This window comes from Rhinolophus sinicus, chromosome 2 (assembly GCF_057876585.1).
Source record: "Rhinolophus sinicus isolate RSI-liver-muscle chromosome 2, RSI-T2T, whole genome shotgun sequence".
In the NCBI taxonomy this organism is placed as follows: Eukaryota; Metazoa; Chordata; class Mammalia; order Chiroptera; family Rhinolophidae; genus Rhinolophus; species Rhinolophus sinicus.
Window position 1 is genome coordinate 168,727,827 of NC_142502.1, and position 17,394 is coordinate 168,745,220.

The following is a 17,394-nucleotide window of genomic DNA, read 5'->3' on the forward strand; positions in this document are numbered from 1 at the left end:
CTTTCAGGCTGGCAGTCTACACAACGAGGAGGGTCGGTCTGGTTACTAGTGGCTAATGATTGAAACAAAATTTGAGTTATGTCATTTTTTCTTGCATTTTCTTGATTTAGAAGTTAAACCATGCCCACATTTCTAATTTAGCCAAGCCCTTATCTTTCTGACACAAATACAAAACCTCCAGAAGTGTAAAGGTTTCCATCACTAAATCTATTCTTTTATCACTTTTGGATAAAAGCAGCCAATCTAATGATTCCACAAACACGTACTGTGTGATTTTTTCCTGTTTAGACTAATTTTTTCCAAAGAATGATCTAATTCATTTTAGGCTGAGAGACTAAACCTTATGCTAAAAAGAAAACTCTTTTTGCTGAAATGCTTCAAGAATAACAAAAATACTGAATTCAACTATAACTAATCTTAAAGAAATAGCAAAGTTTTTATTTAATGTACTTCAGGAAGTTCAAACATTTGGAAAATTCACAAAAACCACAATGTTAGTCATAAAAAAGAAATTTATTTAAAAAAATCAGTATCTTGTGTTTCAGATACACAGGTATAAGAGAAATTCCAGAAGGCAAAAACACCTTTTCCAAAAACTGTTGCCAGGACGGTCAATACTGATTTCGAAATTGGTTGCTTACATCTTGAAGCTCTATTACTAAGGCATCCATAGCTGCTATTTCATCAGCTAACTCTCTGGAAATTTCTCCACTTGCCACATCTGTAAAAAGTTGCTGCAACATAAAGAACAATAGCACAACTATCAAAACAATGAAAATCTCTTTAAAATAATAGAGTATAGAATTAAAATTCCCTTTGCATAATAATACCATAACATTATAGTAGCAATGGCAGTCTTTTTCTGTTCATGAACCTGGAAATGTAAAAGCTGCAATAATTAAAGGATGCATCAAACAACATTCTTGAACTTGTAAATTCAAATGGGCTCTGTTCTTCATAATGGTTGCCTTGAAAATTGATTATTCATTGCAATGTCATAGGATGGTTTTTGGATGAATGGATAGTATTCATCCAAACCAAACAAGTCTATTCGCTGTGTATATAAGAAAACAAATATACTTTATATTCAAGTTTGTATAAATCATACCCTTTATGCTAGTTATTTGAAAATTAATTATGGCTTAAGACTCAGAGCCACCAAGATTATAAAGATTTGGTAAAAGTGATAAAAGCCCAGCAAAATAAAACTAAATGAGCCCTCCTCTTGTAAAAGGAATTGCTTTGCGAGGCACATACTTCAATAATGCCACTACAGCTGAAACATGTGGGAATGCCTCTCTAGGACCTGCCTGCTGGGCCCAGGAATCCAGTCTTCAAAAAGTTCCCTTGGTGGATCGCAGGCACCCCACCCCAGCACTGGTCCACAGGCTGGTATGTGTGAACTGATGGCATATGTTTTCATTGTCAAACCGAAGCCACCCATCTACCTTAACAATTTTTGTCAAATCCATATACAACCTACTTAATATTTTTTCCGTAAATCAATTTTTTACATAAATCTTTTTAAAAGGAAACACTTCATCACTACTGTAAATGAAAAATAAGCAGTAATATTCATGAAATTGTAGGTCTGATGTGCAAGTTACACTTTTCCTAATATCCATTGAAATGAATATCAAATCAAAAACTTATCCAAGTGCTACCAGTGGCATATATGCCACACTTTGGGGGAAGTGATAATAAATAGAGGAGCATTGCTTTAATTTAAAGAAAGCATTAAGGACTGGACTGTAAATATTAATTTCTAAGACTCCTAAGTTGCCCACATTTAGGATGGTCTAGCCATTGGGTCAATAATATCTTCACCAGAACAAGTAACTACCCAGAGGCTAATATCTAAAATGTAACGTGGGCCTAACATTACCCCTGATGTAAAAGAAGATTCAAGAGCAGTTAGCTGATACTAAAGACCTTTTTCTATAAGACAATTCTAACTAATTCACATTTCAGTCTCACCTTTGCTTTAGATAACAAGCCCTGTAAATTGAGTCGAACTGAAGAAAGCACTTGCACAGCTTCTTGGGGACTAGATTTGTTTTTACTGCATTTCAGAGCCACTGAAAGATAAATACAGGGAAAACATCCATAAAAATTGGTAACGATAATTCACAGGTACAAAAGAACCCAATTACTTAATTAAGACTTTATAGTAACAAACTAGAACTATTTCTCCATGGCAAGGTTTATTTTGTTGTTGTTGTTGTTGTTGGAAAAAAGATAATACTTATGTTCATAATTCTCCCTTTTTTTCCTTCTTTAAGGATAAAAAGAGGATTTTGAGGAAAACATGATATTTTGGTGAGTTACAGATCATTGGGAAGAGACACCCCCTCCTGCTCCCCGCTTCACATGCACAAACTAATGAAATTAGGCAAAGAGAGGGAAAACCTAATTGAACACAAAGTACCCACAGAAGGTGAAAACAGACACAGCACATCTTGATGTGGTCTCCCACAGCACCGAGTCCCGAATGGGGACTCACAATTGCTGATGACACTAGCTAAAGGAAGTGACATGACGGATATTTAAAGCTCAATTCTTACTGCATTTTCATGCTCAAGGTTTTACATCACCATGTGGAAGAACTGATATCAACAAGCCATGTGCCTGCACTTGGGGAATGTGACCACAACCAGGCTGGGGGACGGAGGGGGGGACCCTGCTGAGCCACACTTGGCATCAGCAGGGCGTGGGGGACAATGAAGTCACTCATCTCCAACTGAGTCTGCCTCCTAAATTCTGGGGAGCCCACTTTCCTAAAATTTGAAATAATGAAGGACGTAATCCTCCCTGGCAGAAGGCCCAGCTATTAACACTTTATAAGAATAAGCGAAGAGCTTTGTAAAAATATAACACCTGGCATTTCTCCACTGATTTGTTCTTGTGTTTGTTCCTCTAAATTAATCTGAGTACAAACAGAACAATAATCAGATCGCATTTGAAAACGATACTACAGACTGCAACACGAATGTCTCCTTAGTGCCCTGGATCCTAGACCAGGGATAGAAAATAGATTTCTTTCTGCACGCAAACTCTGATCAACTGGTAGAGGTTGCCTGTGCCTGGCAAACGAGCTTTGTCATGAATTAATAATATCTTCCGTGGCTGGCAAGAACTAGGTTTGACATTCCTAGTTCACAATAATAATTAGACTTGGACATTTCTCAGCTATGGATTGAAAGGAAGCCTGATAATAACAATGTTAAATTCGTTTTCAAAGGGCACAGTTCACCCAGACATAGTGAGGATTGTGATGCCTGTGTCCTTTAGTAAAGTCGTAACTACCACAGCGGGGCTATTTGGGCTGTTGAATATCTAGTAACTTATTTTAGCAACAGTTATGATCCTTTCTTCAATCCTTTATTTTAATTGTGAGAGAAACAAAAATAGACCAAATAGACAAACATACACTCTGTTAGTCCCCTTCCTCAATCCCATTTCCAAAAGGAATTTGAGACTGAGATAGATATAGATAGATAGATAGATAGATAGATAGATAGATAGATAGATAGATAGATAGATACATACATACATACATACATACATACATACATACATACATACATACATACATACATACATAGATAGATGAGAGAGAGAGAGAAAGAGAGAGAGAACCTGCTGGTTCAAACAATCCAGAAATCCCAAAGAACAGTGTGCTTCCTCCATGCAGATTGTAGTTAAAATGCATTAACAATTATTTTAAAAGTTCCTGGATGGCAAAGAAGGAACCAACTTTTGCCCGCCCTCTCCCAGAAAACAGAATAGCTGAGATTGTAAATGAATACCCATAGACGATACAAATGGGCACACATGACAACACTGTTATACAAAGTTCTTAAACAGTATGTAGAGACGGCAGTGCCTTAGCAAGCCTTCTGAAGTATGTGGCTACTCTTTTAACAACAGCAATTCAATAGGGAGTAAATCACGTGGGGATTTTGTTTTTTATTTCCTTTTCAGAATTGGGTGAGGTGGAGAATAGTATTGGGGAGAAAGATTAAAAAAGAAAAGAGTAACAGAAATCCAGCTCATCCTTCCACTGAGCACTGGTATACAAAAGCAACAAAGAAAAAGTTAAGATTTATCTTTATAAATCTAAAACATCACTAGAAACTAAGCTGCGCATTCACTCAAATATGCTCATAATGCTCAAATATACACATAATTCAGTAAAGTCAAAGGGGAAGTTAAGAGCATTGATACTTGTTTTTCTCCAAGTATTACCCTGATGGAAAACAGGTGCCAAAAAAAAAAATTTAAAACCAACCTTAAGATGCAAAATGAAGATTTTTTTCTAGAGCATTTCTTTAACCTGCATATTTATATTTGACAGGTTTAATACCGTCACTTAGTGATTACAGAAAAAAATCTTGGCTTTGACTATTACACAGCCAGCTGTTCACAGAAATGTTTAGGGTTGGCTGGCTGAAGCAGGTAACATAAATTCTTCATAGTAAATCACTCCCTGCTGCAATTATGTACATACTACACCTTAGTACGGGTTTCCCCAAATACAGTACTATATCCACAGGTTCCAAAGGCGTTAGGACTGAACTCCATCATATGAGCCCACCCACCAGGAGGTGGATACAAGCCGCATAATTCTAGCTACCCGACCATCCTCCCCACTGGTCTATTACTGTCTCAACCTTTTCTACAATGAATTTCAGCTCTATAGAGTTTAGCACTTCTGCCTTATCTGTCAAGGAGGAGGCGGCCCAGGAAATTGGATATTTATATATATATTTTATTAATGATCTCAAAGGCTATAAGTAGAATTATTAACTCTAAGCCCATTTCTAACTTGTTTGAATATTCTGTGACTTCTCTAAAGGCAAGTTAACCTTTATCCTTGTTCTTGATTTTTCTCTTTTTAGTTATGAGTCCTTTATCACACAGCTCAGGTGGGGGCAAAAAGGCAAGGGATTAACATTTAAACCATGCATAAGATACTGCTAAGTATTTTTAAAAGCTCGTATTTTTAAATTTATGTTTGTTTTCATTTATTCTTCGTAACTACAATAGGTAGGTATATCCCCATGTTACCCATGAGAGAGCTAAATATGGCTCAGAGAAGTTAAGAAATTTACCCAAAGTCACCCAGCAATATGTGCGGAGCTGGTGCTGGAGCTTAGTGTCCCTGATCAGTCCTCTGCCTTTCTCCTTGTCTCTCACTGGCTCCCTGTTTGCTGTAACTATTAGTTGCAGATGAATTTAGAGGAGACTTTAGGATGGGTTCACAGTCCTTGTGATTCAGTTAACACGGTGTCTTCATTATTTTATTTGAACTGCAATCCCAGGGCATCACACTCATATTCAAACATAAATATAAAAATTCATTACTAAATTTAACTGGTATATGTTTCATTAATGCAAATAATTAAAAGCAGCCTTTATCTGGAATGTATTTACCCAAGAGGCATACAACTTTTTATGTAAGGTTACCCATCTCTCAAATATCACCCACTAAACTTCCCAAAGATAGGGATTCGATTATATTTTTTATTTCTTTTGTATATGCCAAAGCTCTTTATATATTGCTAAGTACTCCAGGAATCTATGTAGTTTGATGAACAAATATTTTCATTTATAAAGGAAGAATATGAGTCAAGAAAAGCTAACAGATATACTTAGTAGTTCGTAATCAACGCACATAGCCTCTGTGTGAAGTGATGGTTCAATACAGTTGTAAAGGTATTTCACATCTCTGAAGTTTCTAATACCTGTCACTTTTCAAACAGCATTTATCCTCTCCTATATTTCTTATTCCTCAAAACTGCCTACTTCATAGTAGTTGGTCTATAAATGTTTGTTGAATTAAATACAACAATTTGAACATAATGAAATACTCTGAAATTACTTGTAATGAAAATTTACTTTTGACTTATACATTTTCTTATCAGTAAAGATACATTAAAATACACCACAGATGAAACATCATATGAAATACCATGTGCAAGTCCTAAGGCTTTCCGAACCACTTCCTTAAATGATGTAATATCTTTCTCCCAACTATTGGACTGTGTGTCACACTTGTAAGCCTTAGAGAGATACAGGAATGCCTGAGGAAAGAAAAAAAACGACATTCAGAATAACAAGTAGAATTCCCATGTCAAGGTCTGTTTTCTGGAAATCATATGGAACGAATCTGTGTGTACAGCACAGTCTTATTCTCATCAAAGAAGAGATAGAGATGCATATCCAACAGCAATAAGCAATTAAAAGAAACCAAATGGATGTATCTGGATTGAGACACTTCCCTCTGAACAGAAAAACATAAATGCCCGGTTTGCAAATCTGTAAGAAGTGTACACATTTCCTTACCATTTGTCGCCATCAGCTTAAGAGACCAGTTTAGAGAATGAGGCGTGAACTTGGTGAAACTATGGGATTATTGGTAGATATGTAAACTCAAAGGAGGTTAAAACACCATCTTTCAGAGCCCTGTCTGTGTGGATTCTTGAGGGAGAAGTCACAGATCAGAGGATTCAGGGTACCCTTAATCCCATATGGACAAGAGAGCACGTAACTCAAGAAGAAATGGAAGGACAGAAAGTAGGAGTGTGTGCGTGTGAGCATGTGTGCTCTGGGCTGACCAGGCATTGGCAGAGCCAGCTGAGTGGACTGAGGGAGGAGAGGACGGCTAAGGATCCCATAGATTAGCTGTACCGAGGCTAATTCCAAACTCATGTAAGGAGTACATTTGATTTGTTGTGGATGTTTTGAAAAGAACCCAAAACAATTATCCCACCCTTGGAAACGCTGGAGGCTCCTTGAAGTTCTACGATAAGAGGCTAAAGGCATAACTGGAGTGTAACTGATGCTGCATTCTTGTGAGAAAAGCGCAGGGCAACCTCTGTCAAGCACTTTATGACCAACTATAAAAGCTCTTCTCCAGTTTTCTTATCTAGTTCCTTTTTCTTTCTTTTTTTTTTTAAATGTTTTTTCTTTAATTTATTGGGGTGACAATTGTTAGTGAAATTACATAGACTTCAGGTGTACAATTCTTTCTATTTTTCATTTTTTAAATTAAATTTATTGGGGGTGACAATGGTTAGTAAAATTACATATATTTCAAGTGCACATTTCTATAACACATCATCTATATTATCACATTGTGTGCTCACCACCCAGTCAGTTCTCCTTCCATCATCATATATTTGATCCCCTTACCTTCTTCTACCACCCCCCTCCCCACTTAACCTCTGGTAACCACTAAACTGTTATCTGTGTCTATGTAGTGTTGTTTCTTTGTTTGTCTTGTTCCTTTGTTGCTTTCAGTTTTATATCCCATATATAAGTGAACATTTATCTGTAAAGATATATGTGCTCCGATGTTCACTGCAGCATTATTTATGGTGGCCAAGACATGGAAACAACCAAAGTGTCCTTTGATAGATGATTGGATAAAGAAGACCTGGTAGGTATACACAATGGAATACTACTCTGCCATAAGAAATGATGAAATACTGCCATTTGCAACAACATGAATGGACCTTGAGATTATTAAGTTAAGTGAAATAAGTCAGACAGAAAAAGTCGAGAATCGTATGACTTCGCTTGTATGTAGATATCTAGTTTCTTTTTCTCTTTCCCTTTCACAGCCCCCTCTTTTGTCCTTGTACCCCACCTATCTTAGTCCTTAGCAATGAGGCTGCAGAAAACGGTGCAGAGTAAGGAGCGCCAGCTGTTTGCTGCAGCTCCAGCAGGGAGGCAGGTTAGAGAGACTCTCTTGCAGGAAACAACAATTTTATAAGAAAAATTCATGGCAAGAATAAAGATGAATGCTTGCAAGTCTTAACCTGCCCACAACTCAAAGTGCTTATGTTAAAGACTCTGAATCAAAGATGAAAACTTGAGCACATTAATCTTATCTTTCAAATTATTAAACTTTTCCTCCAACCATCAAAAAAGCAGATCCACTACACGTGTATGTTCAAACAAAAGGCAAGAGCCAGGAGGAATAAAAGACTTACCTTTTCATTTTCATCAGGCTTTTCACTCTGCCCACTGCCATATACTTGGGCATACAGCCTCCAGATTTCTCCATCATTTGTCACTCTTGAGGTTACTCTGCCAAGTAATTCCTGCAGTTTTCCTTTGAGGCCGGTTGCGACATCCCCACTTCTGTCAGTCATCCCATCCATCACTGCCTTCACGAGGATTTTAAGGACCTTAAAAAATGCACAGAAGAAAGCAGTAAGCTAGAAACAACCAAACAATAACAAAAATCAAAGGGTTATCATCACAATCATCAATGATGATGGCAATGAAAAACCTTGTGAGACATGTTAGAATATCACCCTTACACTTTTTAAAAATAAAAAGTCAAGGGCCGGCCCGGTGGCTCAGGCGGTTGGAACTCCGTGCTCCTAATTCCGAAGGCTGCCGGTTCAATTCCGACCTGGGCCAGTGGGCTCTCAACCACAAGGTTGCCAGTTCAACGCCTCGAGTTCTGCAAGGGATGGTGGGCTCCGCCCCCTGCAACTAAAATTGAACACGGCACCTTGAGCTGAGCTGCCTCCCGGATGGCTCAGTTGGTTGGAGCGTGAGCTCTCAAACATAAGGTTGCTGGTTCGACTCCCACAAAGGATGGGGGCTGCGCCCCCTGCAACTAACAATGGCAACTGAACCTGGAACTGAGCTGCACCCTCTACAACTAAGACTGAAAGGACAACAACTTGAAGCAGAATGGCATCCTCCATAACTCAGATTGAAAGGACAACAACTTGACTTGGAAAAAAGTCCTGGAAGTACACAGTTCCCCAATAAAGTCCTGTTCCCCTTCCCAAATAAAAAATTTAAAAAATGAAAAGTCACCCTGAACATTCGCTCTCTGGAATCGCATGCTGTGCCGACCCTGTTTCACAGGGCCCTGTGCTCGGGGCACTCCCCCTTCAGCTCTGAGCTCGCTCTCTCTCGGAATGGTGGGCCCACACCTGCAGCTTCACAGGTATTACCAAGTCTACTTTCAGTGTCGGCGCAGCTCCAGCTAGGCTCCTCGCTAGGCTCCTCTCTGGAGCTCCATGACCATGTACTTCAATACCTACCAGGTATGTCCTCCAACAATTCACACTCCATCTATCCAAGAGCGTGACACAGATCCAAGATCCCACTTCCTTCTCTACTTCTTTACTCTCAGAGCCAATACTCTCAGCATCAACCTAGATCCTGAGCATCAACCTAGATCCGCTTCTCTCCTATCTCAGCCACAGAGACCAATTTGATTCAGCATTCCCAACGAGTCCTAAATCCAGCCTCTCCTACATTAGATTGCGCCTCATTTTCCACCGGAACTACTGTGGTAACATTCGAACTACTTCAAGAGGTCCTGGCCCTTCCTGACTGCGGAAACACAAACTGCTAATACATTTGCATTAGGCATGTAGGGTACCCAGAAAGTCTCTCTTATCCTTCCAACTACCCCAGCTCAGCTCAACACTTGGCAACTTCTTGGCAATCTTGCTTTCATTACTCTTCACGCTTTCTACCGCAGGTGCTTTGAACGCTGATCGATGGGTTGAGCCTCACTGCAGGTTTTACTGTCATGATGAGGCACATCTGTCATATCTATATTAGACCGTGTAGCAGCTTCCTGGAAGCACAGAAAGTGCAACCTCAATCACACACTCCTGTGACAAGGGAACAGAAAAGACGCCTGGATCCATCCCAACAACCAGCTTGACGAGAGCCCTTTAAGACCTTACCCGTGGGCTGAAGCATTGGCACCTCCCTGCAGCCTGTAGAGATGCTGAATCCTGGAAGGAGATGCTGCCCTACCTTGGATTGTGATTCTGCATTTCTAACAAACTCCCAGCTGATGAGGATGTTGACGGCCCACAGACCACACCTTGAGTTGCAAGGTTCCAAGAGACAGGGTGCCCACATCTTTATTCTTACTCTCAACTTCAGGGACAGGACCTCATTTCATTATCTTGTATCACCAGGGTCTAACACAGTGCCTGGCACATGGCACTGACTCAATAAATACTTGTGCCTGAAAGAAAGGCTGAGTGAACGCATCTCTGCCAGAAAGCGGTGCTAAAAGAAATGCAATCAGTGTGGCACGTTCCTCACGCACTATGATCCCTGCGTGAGACGTGGCCGAGGCAGCGAAGCTCCTCTGGAGCGTGAACACTTGGAATGTGAGTTCAAACTCATGCTCCTAAGTATACACAGTGATAAAAGTGGACAGGAGAACATTCCGTTGTGCTTTTTCTCTCTTGTTTGGATAAGGTACATTAACTCTGCCTATAAATTCACATTACAATCCCACATATGTAGTTTTCAATCTGAAAGTAATGAAATGCACATTACAATCCCACTCATGGTTTTAAGTCTGAAAGTAACAACACGGAAGAAAGTGTCTGAATGTGCACTACACTTGAATTGTTTCAAGTCGTCATTCTAAAAACATTTCAAGAATTACCATGTTTTGAAAGGGATGGTGTATTACAACAGTTACTAACATGTACAAATGAAGCATACTAAATTAATAAAACGCTTTTTTTCTGGGATGTCACTGCTGGCCCAACATCCCATCCCCTCACTGTTGCCTACAGGAGGAGACAATGCAGGAGAGAAAACTTTTGGCCTTCTTGCCAAAGAAAGTGAATAAAAGTGGAGCGCTGCATTGACAGAGGAAAAGCTGGCGAGGAGTTGGGCAGGGGGCAGAGAGAGAGGGAGAGGGAGAGAGAGTTTTGATGTGTGTGAAGGGGACTGTAGAAGGGTAGGGAGGTAGGGTATCTGTGTGTTATGGGGGCACGGTAATGGCAAAGGGGACTGCAGGTAGGCAGATGCCAAACACCTACCTAACTCACAGGCAGCTCCCACAGAAAGTGAGACCTTGACTAGGAGGGGAAGCAATGACACATTTGTTCAATGGCCAGCTGGATTTGGAGCTTAGAAGAGAGTTCCATATGGAGGCATAGACAACAGAAGTCGTTCATGGCCACAGCAGATATTGCCTAAGGGGACTGTGTGGGGTAAGAATCAGCCTGAGGATAGAATCCTAAGGAAACATTAAGACAAGCAAAGATGAATGGAGGCCTATGCACTGACAAGACTAAAAAAGACTCCTCAGAGGGGCCGGCCCGGTGGCTCAGGCGGTTAGAGCTCCATGCTCCTAACTCCGAAGGCTGCCGGTTCGATTCCCACATGGGCCAGTGGGCTCTCAACCACAAGGTTGCCAGTTCAATTCCTCGAGTCCCGCAAGGGATGGTGGGCTCTGCCCCCTGCAACTAAGATTGAACACGGCACCTTGAGCTGAGCTGCCTCCCGGATGGCTCAGTTGGTTGGAGCGCGGGCTCTCAACCACAAGGTTGCCAGTTCAATTCCTCGAGTCCCGCAAGGGATGGTGGGCAGTGCCCCCTGCAACTAAAATTGAACACGGCACCTTGAGCTGAGCTCCCGGATGGCTCAGTTGGTTGGAGCCTGTCCTCTCAACCACATGGTTGCCGGTTCGACTCCCGCAAGGGATGGTGGGCTGTGCCCCCTGCAACTAGCAACGGCAACTGGACCTGGAGCTGAGCTGCGCCCTCCACAACTAAGACTGAAAGAACAACAACTTGAAGCTGAACAGAACCCCCCACAACTAAGATTGAAAGGACAACAATTTGACCATTGTTCCCCAATAAAGTCCTGTTCCCCTTCCCCAATAAAATCTTTAAAAAAAAAAAAAAAAAAGACTCCTCAGAAAGGCGGGAGAGAGTGATGTCACAGGTACTAGGGAAGGAGAAAGTAACAAGGAGAGTACATCTACAAAAGATCAGGATGGAAGGTTCCACTGGGTTTGGCAATTACAAGGGTTAGTGATGATCTGGAGCTAAAGCCACACCGAACAAGGAGGGCAGGAGAGATTATGATTTTAGACAAGAGGTTTACAAAGAGAATGAAAACATGAAAACGAAGATAATTATTAACATCATAAAAAAAGCAAAAGCAAAAAAAAAAACCCCAATCATAGTATCCTTGTAATACTCACATTGAATATTATTTGTATAGGCATAGAATGTTAATAGAAAATATTCGTTTAACCAAAAAAATTAATATAAGTATATTGGGAAGAAAAAGAGAAGTATTGGAAATGCTGGTGTAAAAGAGTTAAGTCCTCATGTGCTATAATAGGAAGTCAACTGATAATCTCTAAGTTTGGTTAATAAAAAATAGCAGTATATAACTATTATTATGAAATATGAAAATGTGCAACTGGAAAAAAAAACCACCAAAGGGTTTCTCCCTTTTGGGGAGAAGGATCTTGAAAAGTGAAAAGGTAGTAGAGCAGGAAATTGCTATATTTAGTTATAAGCCTTCCACTGCTACTTAACTTGTAAAACTGTACGTATGTGTTATTTTAATAAAATAAAAATTTAATTTAAAATACGGCAAAGGCAAGAATAAACACATTCAAAGATTGGCAAAGATGAAATAAAAAATGATGGCAACGTGAATATTCATTTATTCGATATTACTGTACAATTAAATCCTTGGCATATGTGGGTGGAGAGGGGAGGGGTGGGGAGGGCTTTGGGAGGGCTGGTCATGATCTGACTCCTGCTCGCGGGGCTGGTTACACAGGTGTGTTCCCTTTGTGAAAATTCCTATGTTCTGTGCACTTTTCTATATGTACATTATATTTTAATTAAAAAGTTATTTCCTGTAATTAAGAAAGCCCCATGAACTGGAGGGAAAAAAAATAGTTATTAAAATACATTAACAACTGGAGCTAGTATGTAATCTTAAAAAGCTGTTTTAGAGTGGCAACAAAATTATTTTTAAAAAACATAAATTTTATAATTTACTGGCTAATATCACCATTTGCCTCCTGTTAACTAATAAGTGAGAAAAATCACAGTTTCGGTATCCAGACTGATTACAATCACTTTTAACACATATTTAACCCTTCTTTAGGAAATCGGTATTTGGAACGTAAGAGGAGCAAAGGAGGTTGCAACAGAATTTCTTTGACGAAATGAATCACCACGGAGTACAACTTCCTCTTGGGCAGCCCATGAGGTTCACCAGCATCACATACGCCTTGGCATCATCAAAAGTGAAAAAAAAAAAATTTAAACAGGTATAAGTGCTTTTATCCACTGGAAATTGGGTAAAAATGAACAAATTGTTACGATTATTGAACCCAGCAGTAAATACTTAAAACTATAAATTACTAAATATGTAATAAGTGGTTGAAGGGTAGAATACTGAAGTTTAAGAATTTACAGATGGAACAATTCTTGGGGAAACAGGATCCAAGACATGACCACTGGGATGGATTGCTCAGCCAGAATTAGGTGAGGACAAAGAACGCTGTCCAAGGTGTTGGATGACCCTCACCAAGTATTCGAGAACAGCCAGATACAGAGTGGAAGAGGACACATACAGTCAGGGGCCGAGTCCACCATGAATACAGGGGAGTGGCTAGGAAGTGGGTAAGTAGTAGATGTGAGGACAGGTCTTCTTTCTGTATCTCAGAACTCTTACATCAGGAGTCAACATGCACATAAAGAGCTTCGAAAACTGTAAAGCAATACAGTCCTAGAAACTATTGAGATTATCATTGACGCTCAACTCCAAAGTAGACAGCAAAACCTATCACTGGCGCCCTCATTAGGAGTCCCTATATTTCCTTATGGTTTGAAATAGACCTAAAGAAAAACAGAATCCACCACCTGACCATCAGTCCTTGATAACTCCCTACGAAGGGCCTGGCTAGGGTGGGAAGCAGACAGCAGCAGATTCAGGAGGCAGGCTGGGCCCTCTGCTGTGAGCACGCACCGTGTGACCCTGACTTCACTTAGGTTTCACAGTAACCCTAGGAAGCCGGTACTTTATTACCTCCACTTGACAAAGAAACGGAGGTGCGAGCAGTCAATGAACTTCTTCAAGGTCACACAGCAAGTGAGTTGAGGGGCTGAGTTTTGAGCCCCAGTGACGCCTGACTCCTGGGCTTAATGAGGATGATGAGAAGACAACAATGACGGGAGACAGCGCACACACACACATCTTCCCATGAGCCAGGGGCTCTGGGCACACACGTAGTCCTTCTAACAGTCCCATGAGGAAGGTGCTCGTTATTTGCATTGTGCAGATGAAGACAGTGGAGCACAGAGAAGTTAAGTAACTTGCCCATGGTCACACACCTAGGGAAGGAGGAATTGGATTTGAACCAGCAGCACAGGTCCTATATCTAGCTGTCAAGCATTTGTTATATTAATTTAGAAAGCACAGCTCCTTACTCAGATGCTATTTCTTCCTTTCTTACAATAAGTTCTTTTACATTGGAAGGATTTCTCTTTTATGAAATATGTATGCTAGTAATTTTGATCTTTCCATTACCATTTCTGTACCAAATCTTGAATCAACCAAACTCAGAGAGGCTTTTGTAGTTTTTTGTTGTTGTTTTTTTTTTAAATTAAAAATTCCAAGATATTAGAGCTAATAACAAATAAAAAGAGAAAATAAAACCCCCAAACACAAGCACTACTAACATTGCAGTAAATTTCTGTCCAATCTTTTTACTATGTGTAAATTTTTTGACATAATACTATGTAAACTGTTTTATCTCACCTTTTTCACTTAACATTATATCACAGAAATGTTTCATGCTTTCATATATTCTTTAAATAGATCATTTTAATGGATTCAAAATAGTTCATGGGGTTGACAGACCACAGTCTATTTAACAATTCCCCTGCACTTAGATAGTTAGGTGTTTCCATGTGCTGCCACTATTATTATTACTCCTACTATAAATAACACTTCAGTGAATTTCTTTGTGCCCACTGAAGCTTTCCTTAGTCTAGAATACCAAGAACAGGATTATGGACTGAAGGAAAATACACATTTTCAGACTTCAGAGGTAAGTTTGATACTTTCTAAAGGGCTAACTCAAATTAGATGCCCGTCAGTCATACGCGTATATGAAGATGTGTCATTTCACTGCATATTACCAACACTAGGCCTGTTATTTTTTTAATATTTTATGTTTTGTTCTACTAACAGCACATACAACTATTATTCTGCATTTTATTTCTTTTATTATTAGTGAACTTAAATCTCTTTCCAAATGGTTGTCAAGCAAATATCTTTCCTTTTTACGATATTTAATTATTTTCTTAATTTGAATTGAACTCGTTATTTTTCCAATGTCAAAACATTTATTGTTAATCTTCATTATGGAGATTATATAGCACACAAGCTGATAGACTAACACACGTCGCTAGCTCCCTTTCCTGAACCCCAACTCTGTATATCGCTTGGAAAAAAAGAGAAAGTTGACAGATCTGAGAAAGTGACAGTGAACACACGAGAACTCCTGGGGAGACAGAAACTGGCTGGGTCCAGGATGGTGGAGAACAGTAGGCCAGGGTGGAAAAGTGGCAATGCTCACCGGAAGGCTAAGAAAAGCTTTTTTGTACCTTTTCCCTTCTACACACTACACTCCATGCCGCTTGCTATCAGCATGAGAGAACGAAACACAACAGTGCCAGTCCAGTGCAAGCCATCGGGGCAAAGGGCCTGGCTAGGGTGGGAAGCAGACAGCAGCAGATCCAGGAGGCCTGGCTGGCCCCCACGGGCTGAGGTTAGATGAGAACTCAGGAAGATGGGCGATGGAAGAGAACGGGGCCTGGCAGAGATAAGGGAGGGGTCCTGAGGGGCCGGGCCACTTGGTGGTGGGGGGAGGGGGCAGAGGCAAAGGGTACCTGATGGGTAGCTCCCCCAATGGCGCAAACTCCCCAGGAAGGGCATAAGGTAGGTCCTGGGCTTTGCGTCAGCCCTTCCCATGAAGCACACATTAGGGGACGAGCCAATATTCCCCGGGAGCATGAGCCAACAGGGACAAAGTCACAGAAGTGCAACCATAATGAAATAAACTGAACAGCCTACGAAACAGAAAAGGTCAGATGGAGGGAAACTGTTAACTTGTTTTCATACTACATATCTGCAGGAAGAAGGAAAACCAAAGGATTGGTGAGATCTCCTGGGTAGCAGTACATATGGGGAAGAAAAACAGTGTGAGGACCGAGGCTGACATCTGCTGTCACACAGAAGGAAAGGGGTGGCCAATTCTGCAAAGGACACAAGGAAGCCGCAGCTGGGAAATCCTGGAAGCCCCATGAGGAAAGTGTTTCAAGAGGAAGGAGAGATCCACTATGTGAAACACTGCTGACAGGCTGAGAAGCCTGAGGACTCTCCCCTGGGGGTGACATCACAGACCTCGACAAGAGCACGTTTGTTTGGTTCCGACCATTGAGTGGTAGAGATAAAGCCTGAAGGGCGAAGCTCCAAAGGGGACAGAGCAGGGGAAGTAGAGACCATGAGGGAAGGTGCTGCTCCTGATGAGCTGGTGCTAAAGAGCAGCAGAGAAATGGGGTGATGCCTGACTGGGGAGGGGCATGGGTGTGCACAGATTACTTAGGCAGTTTGCAGACACTGAGAACTTTCAAAAACAACAGCAATAGATAAATGCATTTGGGGATATTTTCCCATTTGTTATGTAACACAAATTATAGAGGTAAATTTTAATCCATGGTGATTATAAGGGAAGGGCCACTTGCTTTTTTATTTGGAAACTAATCCTAGCAGTCTGCTCCAACAATTCTTTGACCTGTTTATTTTCTTGGGCTTCTGGACACCCATGTGGTTTTGAACCCTCTTTTCCAGAGTATGAACATATCCACATACACAACTTTTTTACTTGGTATTTCAGATAACATCACAATAATAAAACCTTCTTAGAAATCCCATCTTGCTCATCCTGGCCTGGGGTTCTAGTTCTAATTTTGTCTCTTCTCCTGTATTTGACTAAGTAAGTTTCTCTCTTTGAAAAGCTCTATCAATTTTTTATCAACTTCCTCCCCATTCTCACTGTCTCTTCCATCACTTCCAGATGTTCAAACCCCTGGTGCTGTTTGCTAAGGGCAAGACCTTCATATGACTTGTGAAGGTCTCTCCGGCCTCTCTTTGTGAACCTGTGTGCATGTCGCCTCGGCTCCCACTATAGCTACAAATGAGGTGTCGGTAGGATCCACTCCCCTACCTTTACGAACCCACTATTCTCAAAGCCACTGCTTTCCCCCGGAAAAGGAGCATGGCAGTTGTGGTGGGTCAAATAGTGTACCCCCCCAAAAAAAAAATTTCATGTCCATATGGAACCTCAAAATGTGATCTTACTTGGAACTAGGGTCTTTGCAGATATAATTAGTTAAATTGAGGTCATACTAGATCAGGGTGGGCCCTAAATCCAATGACTGATGTTCTTATAATAAGAGAAAAGGACACACAGAGACACAGAAAAGGAGGTGAAGCAGGTGAAGAGGGAGCGATGCTGCCACAAGCCAAGGAATGCCAGGAATCACCGGGAGCTGG

The 17,394-nt window shown here is 40.7% G+C and overlaps 1 protein-coding gene across 2 annotated transcripts in view; it reads right to left on the reverse strand.

Annotated features, from left to right (window-relative positions):
- Nucleotides 1-412: 412 nt before the first annotated feature.
- Nucleotides 413-17,394, reverse strand: part of TTC27 (tetratricopeptide repeat domain 27) — a 142,462-nt gene continuing 125,480 nt past the window's right edge. For both annotated transcript variants that reach the window (XM_019741708.3, XM_074331880.2), the window contains 4 exons: nt 8,001-8,198; nt 5,975-6,086; nt 1,978-2,078; nt 413-734 (listed from right to left, as the gene is read on the reverse strand). In XM_019741708.3, coding sequence (XP_019597267.3) covers nt 612-734; nt 1,978-2,078; nt 5,975-6,086; nt 8,001-8,198 — 534 coding nt within the window. In that variant the 3' untranslated portion in view covers nt 413-611. The remainder of the gene's footprint in view (nt 735-1,977; nt 2,079-5,974; nt 6,087-8,000; nt 8,199-17,394) is intronic.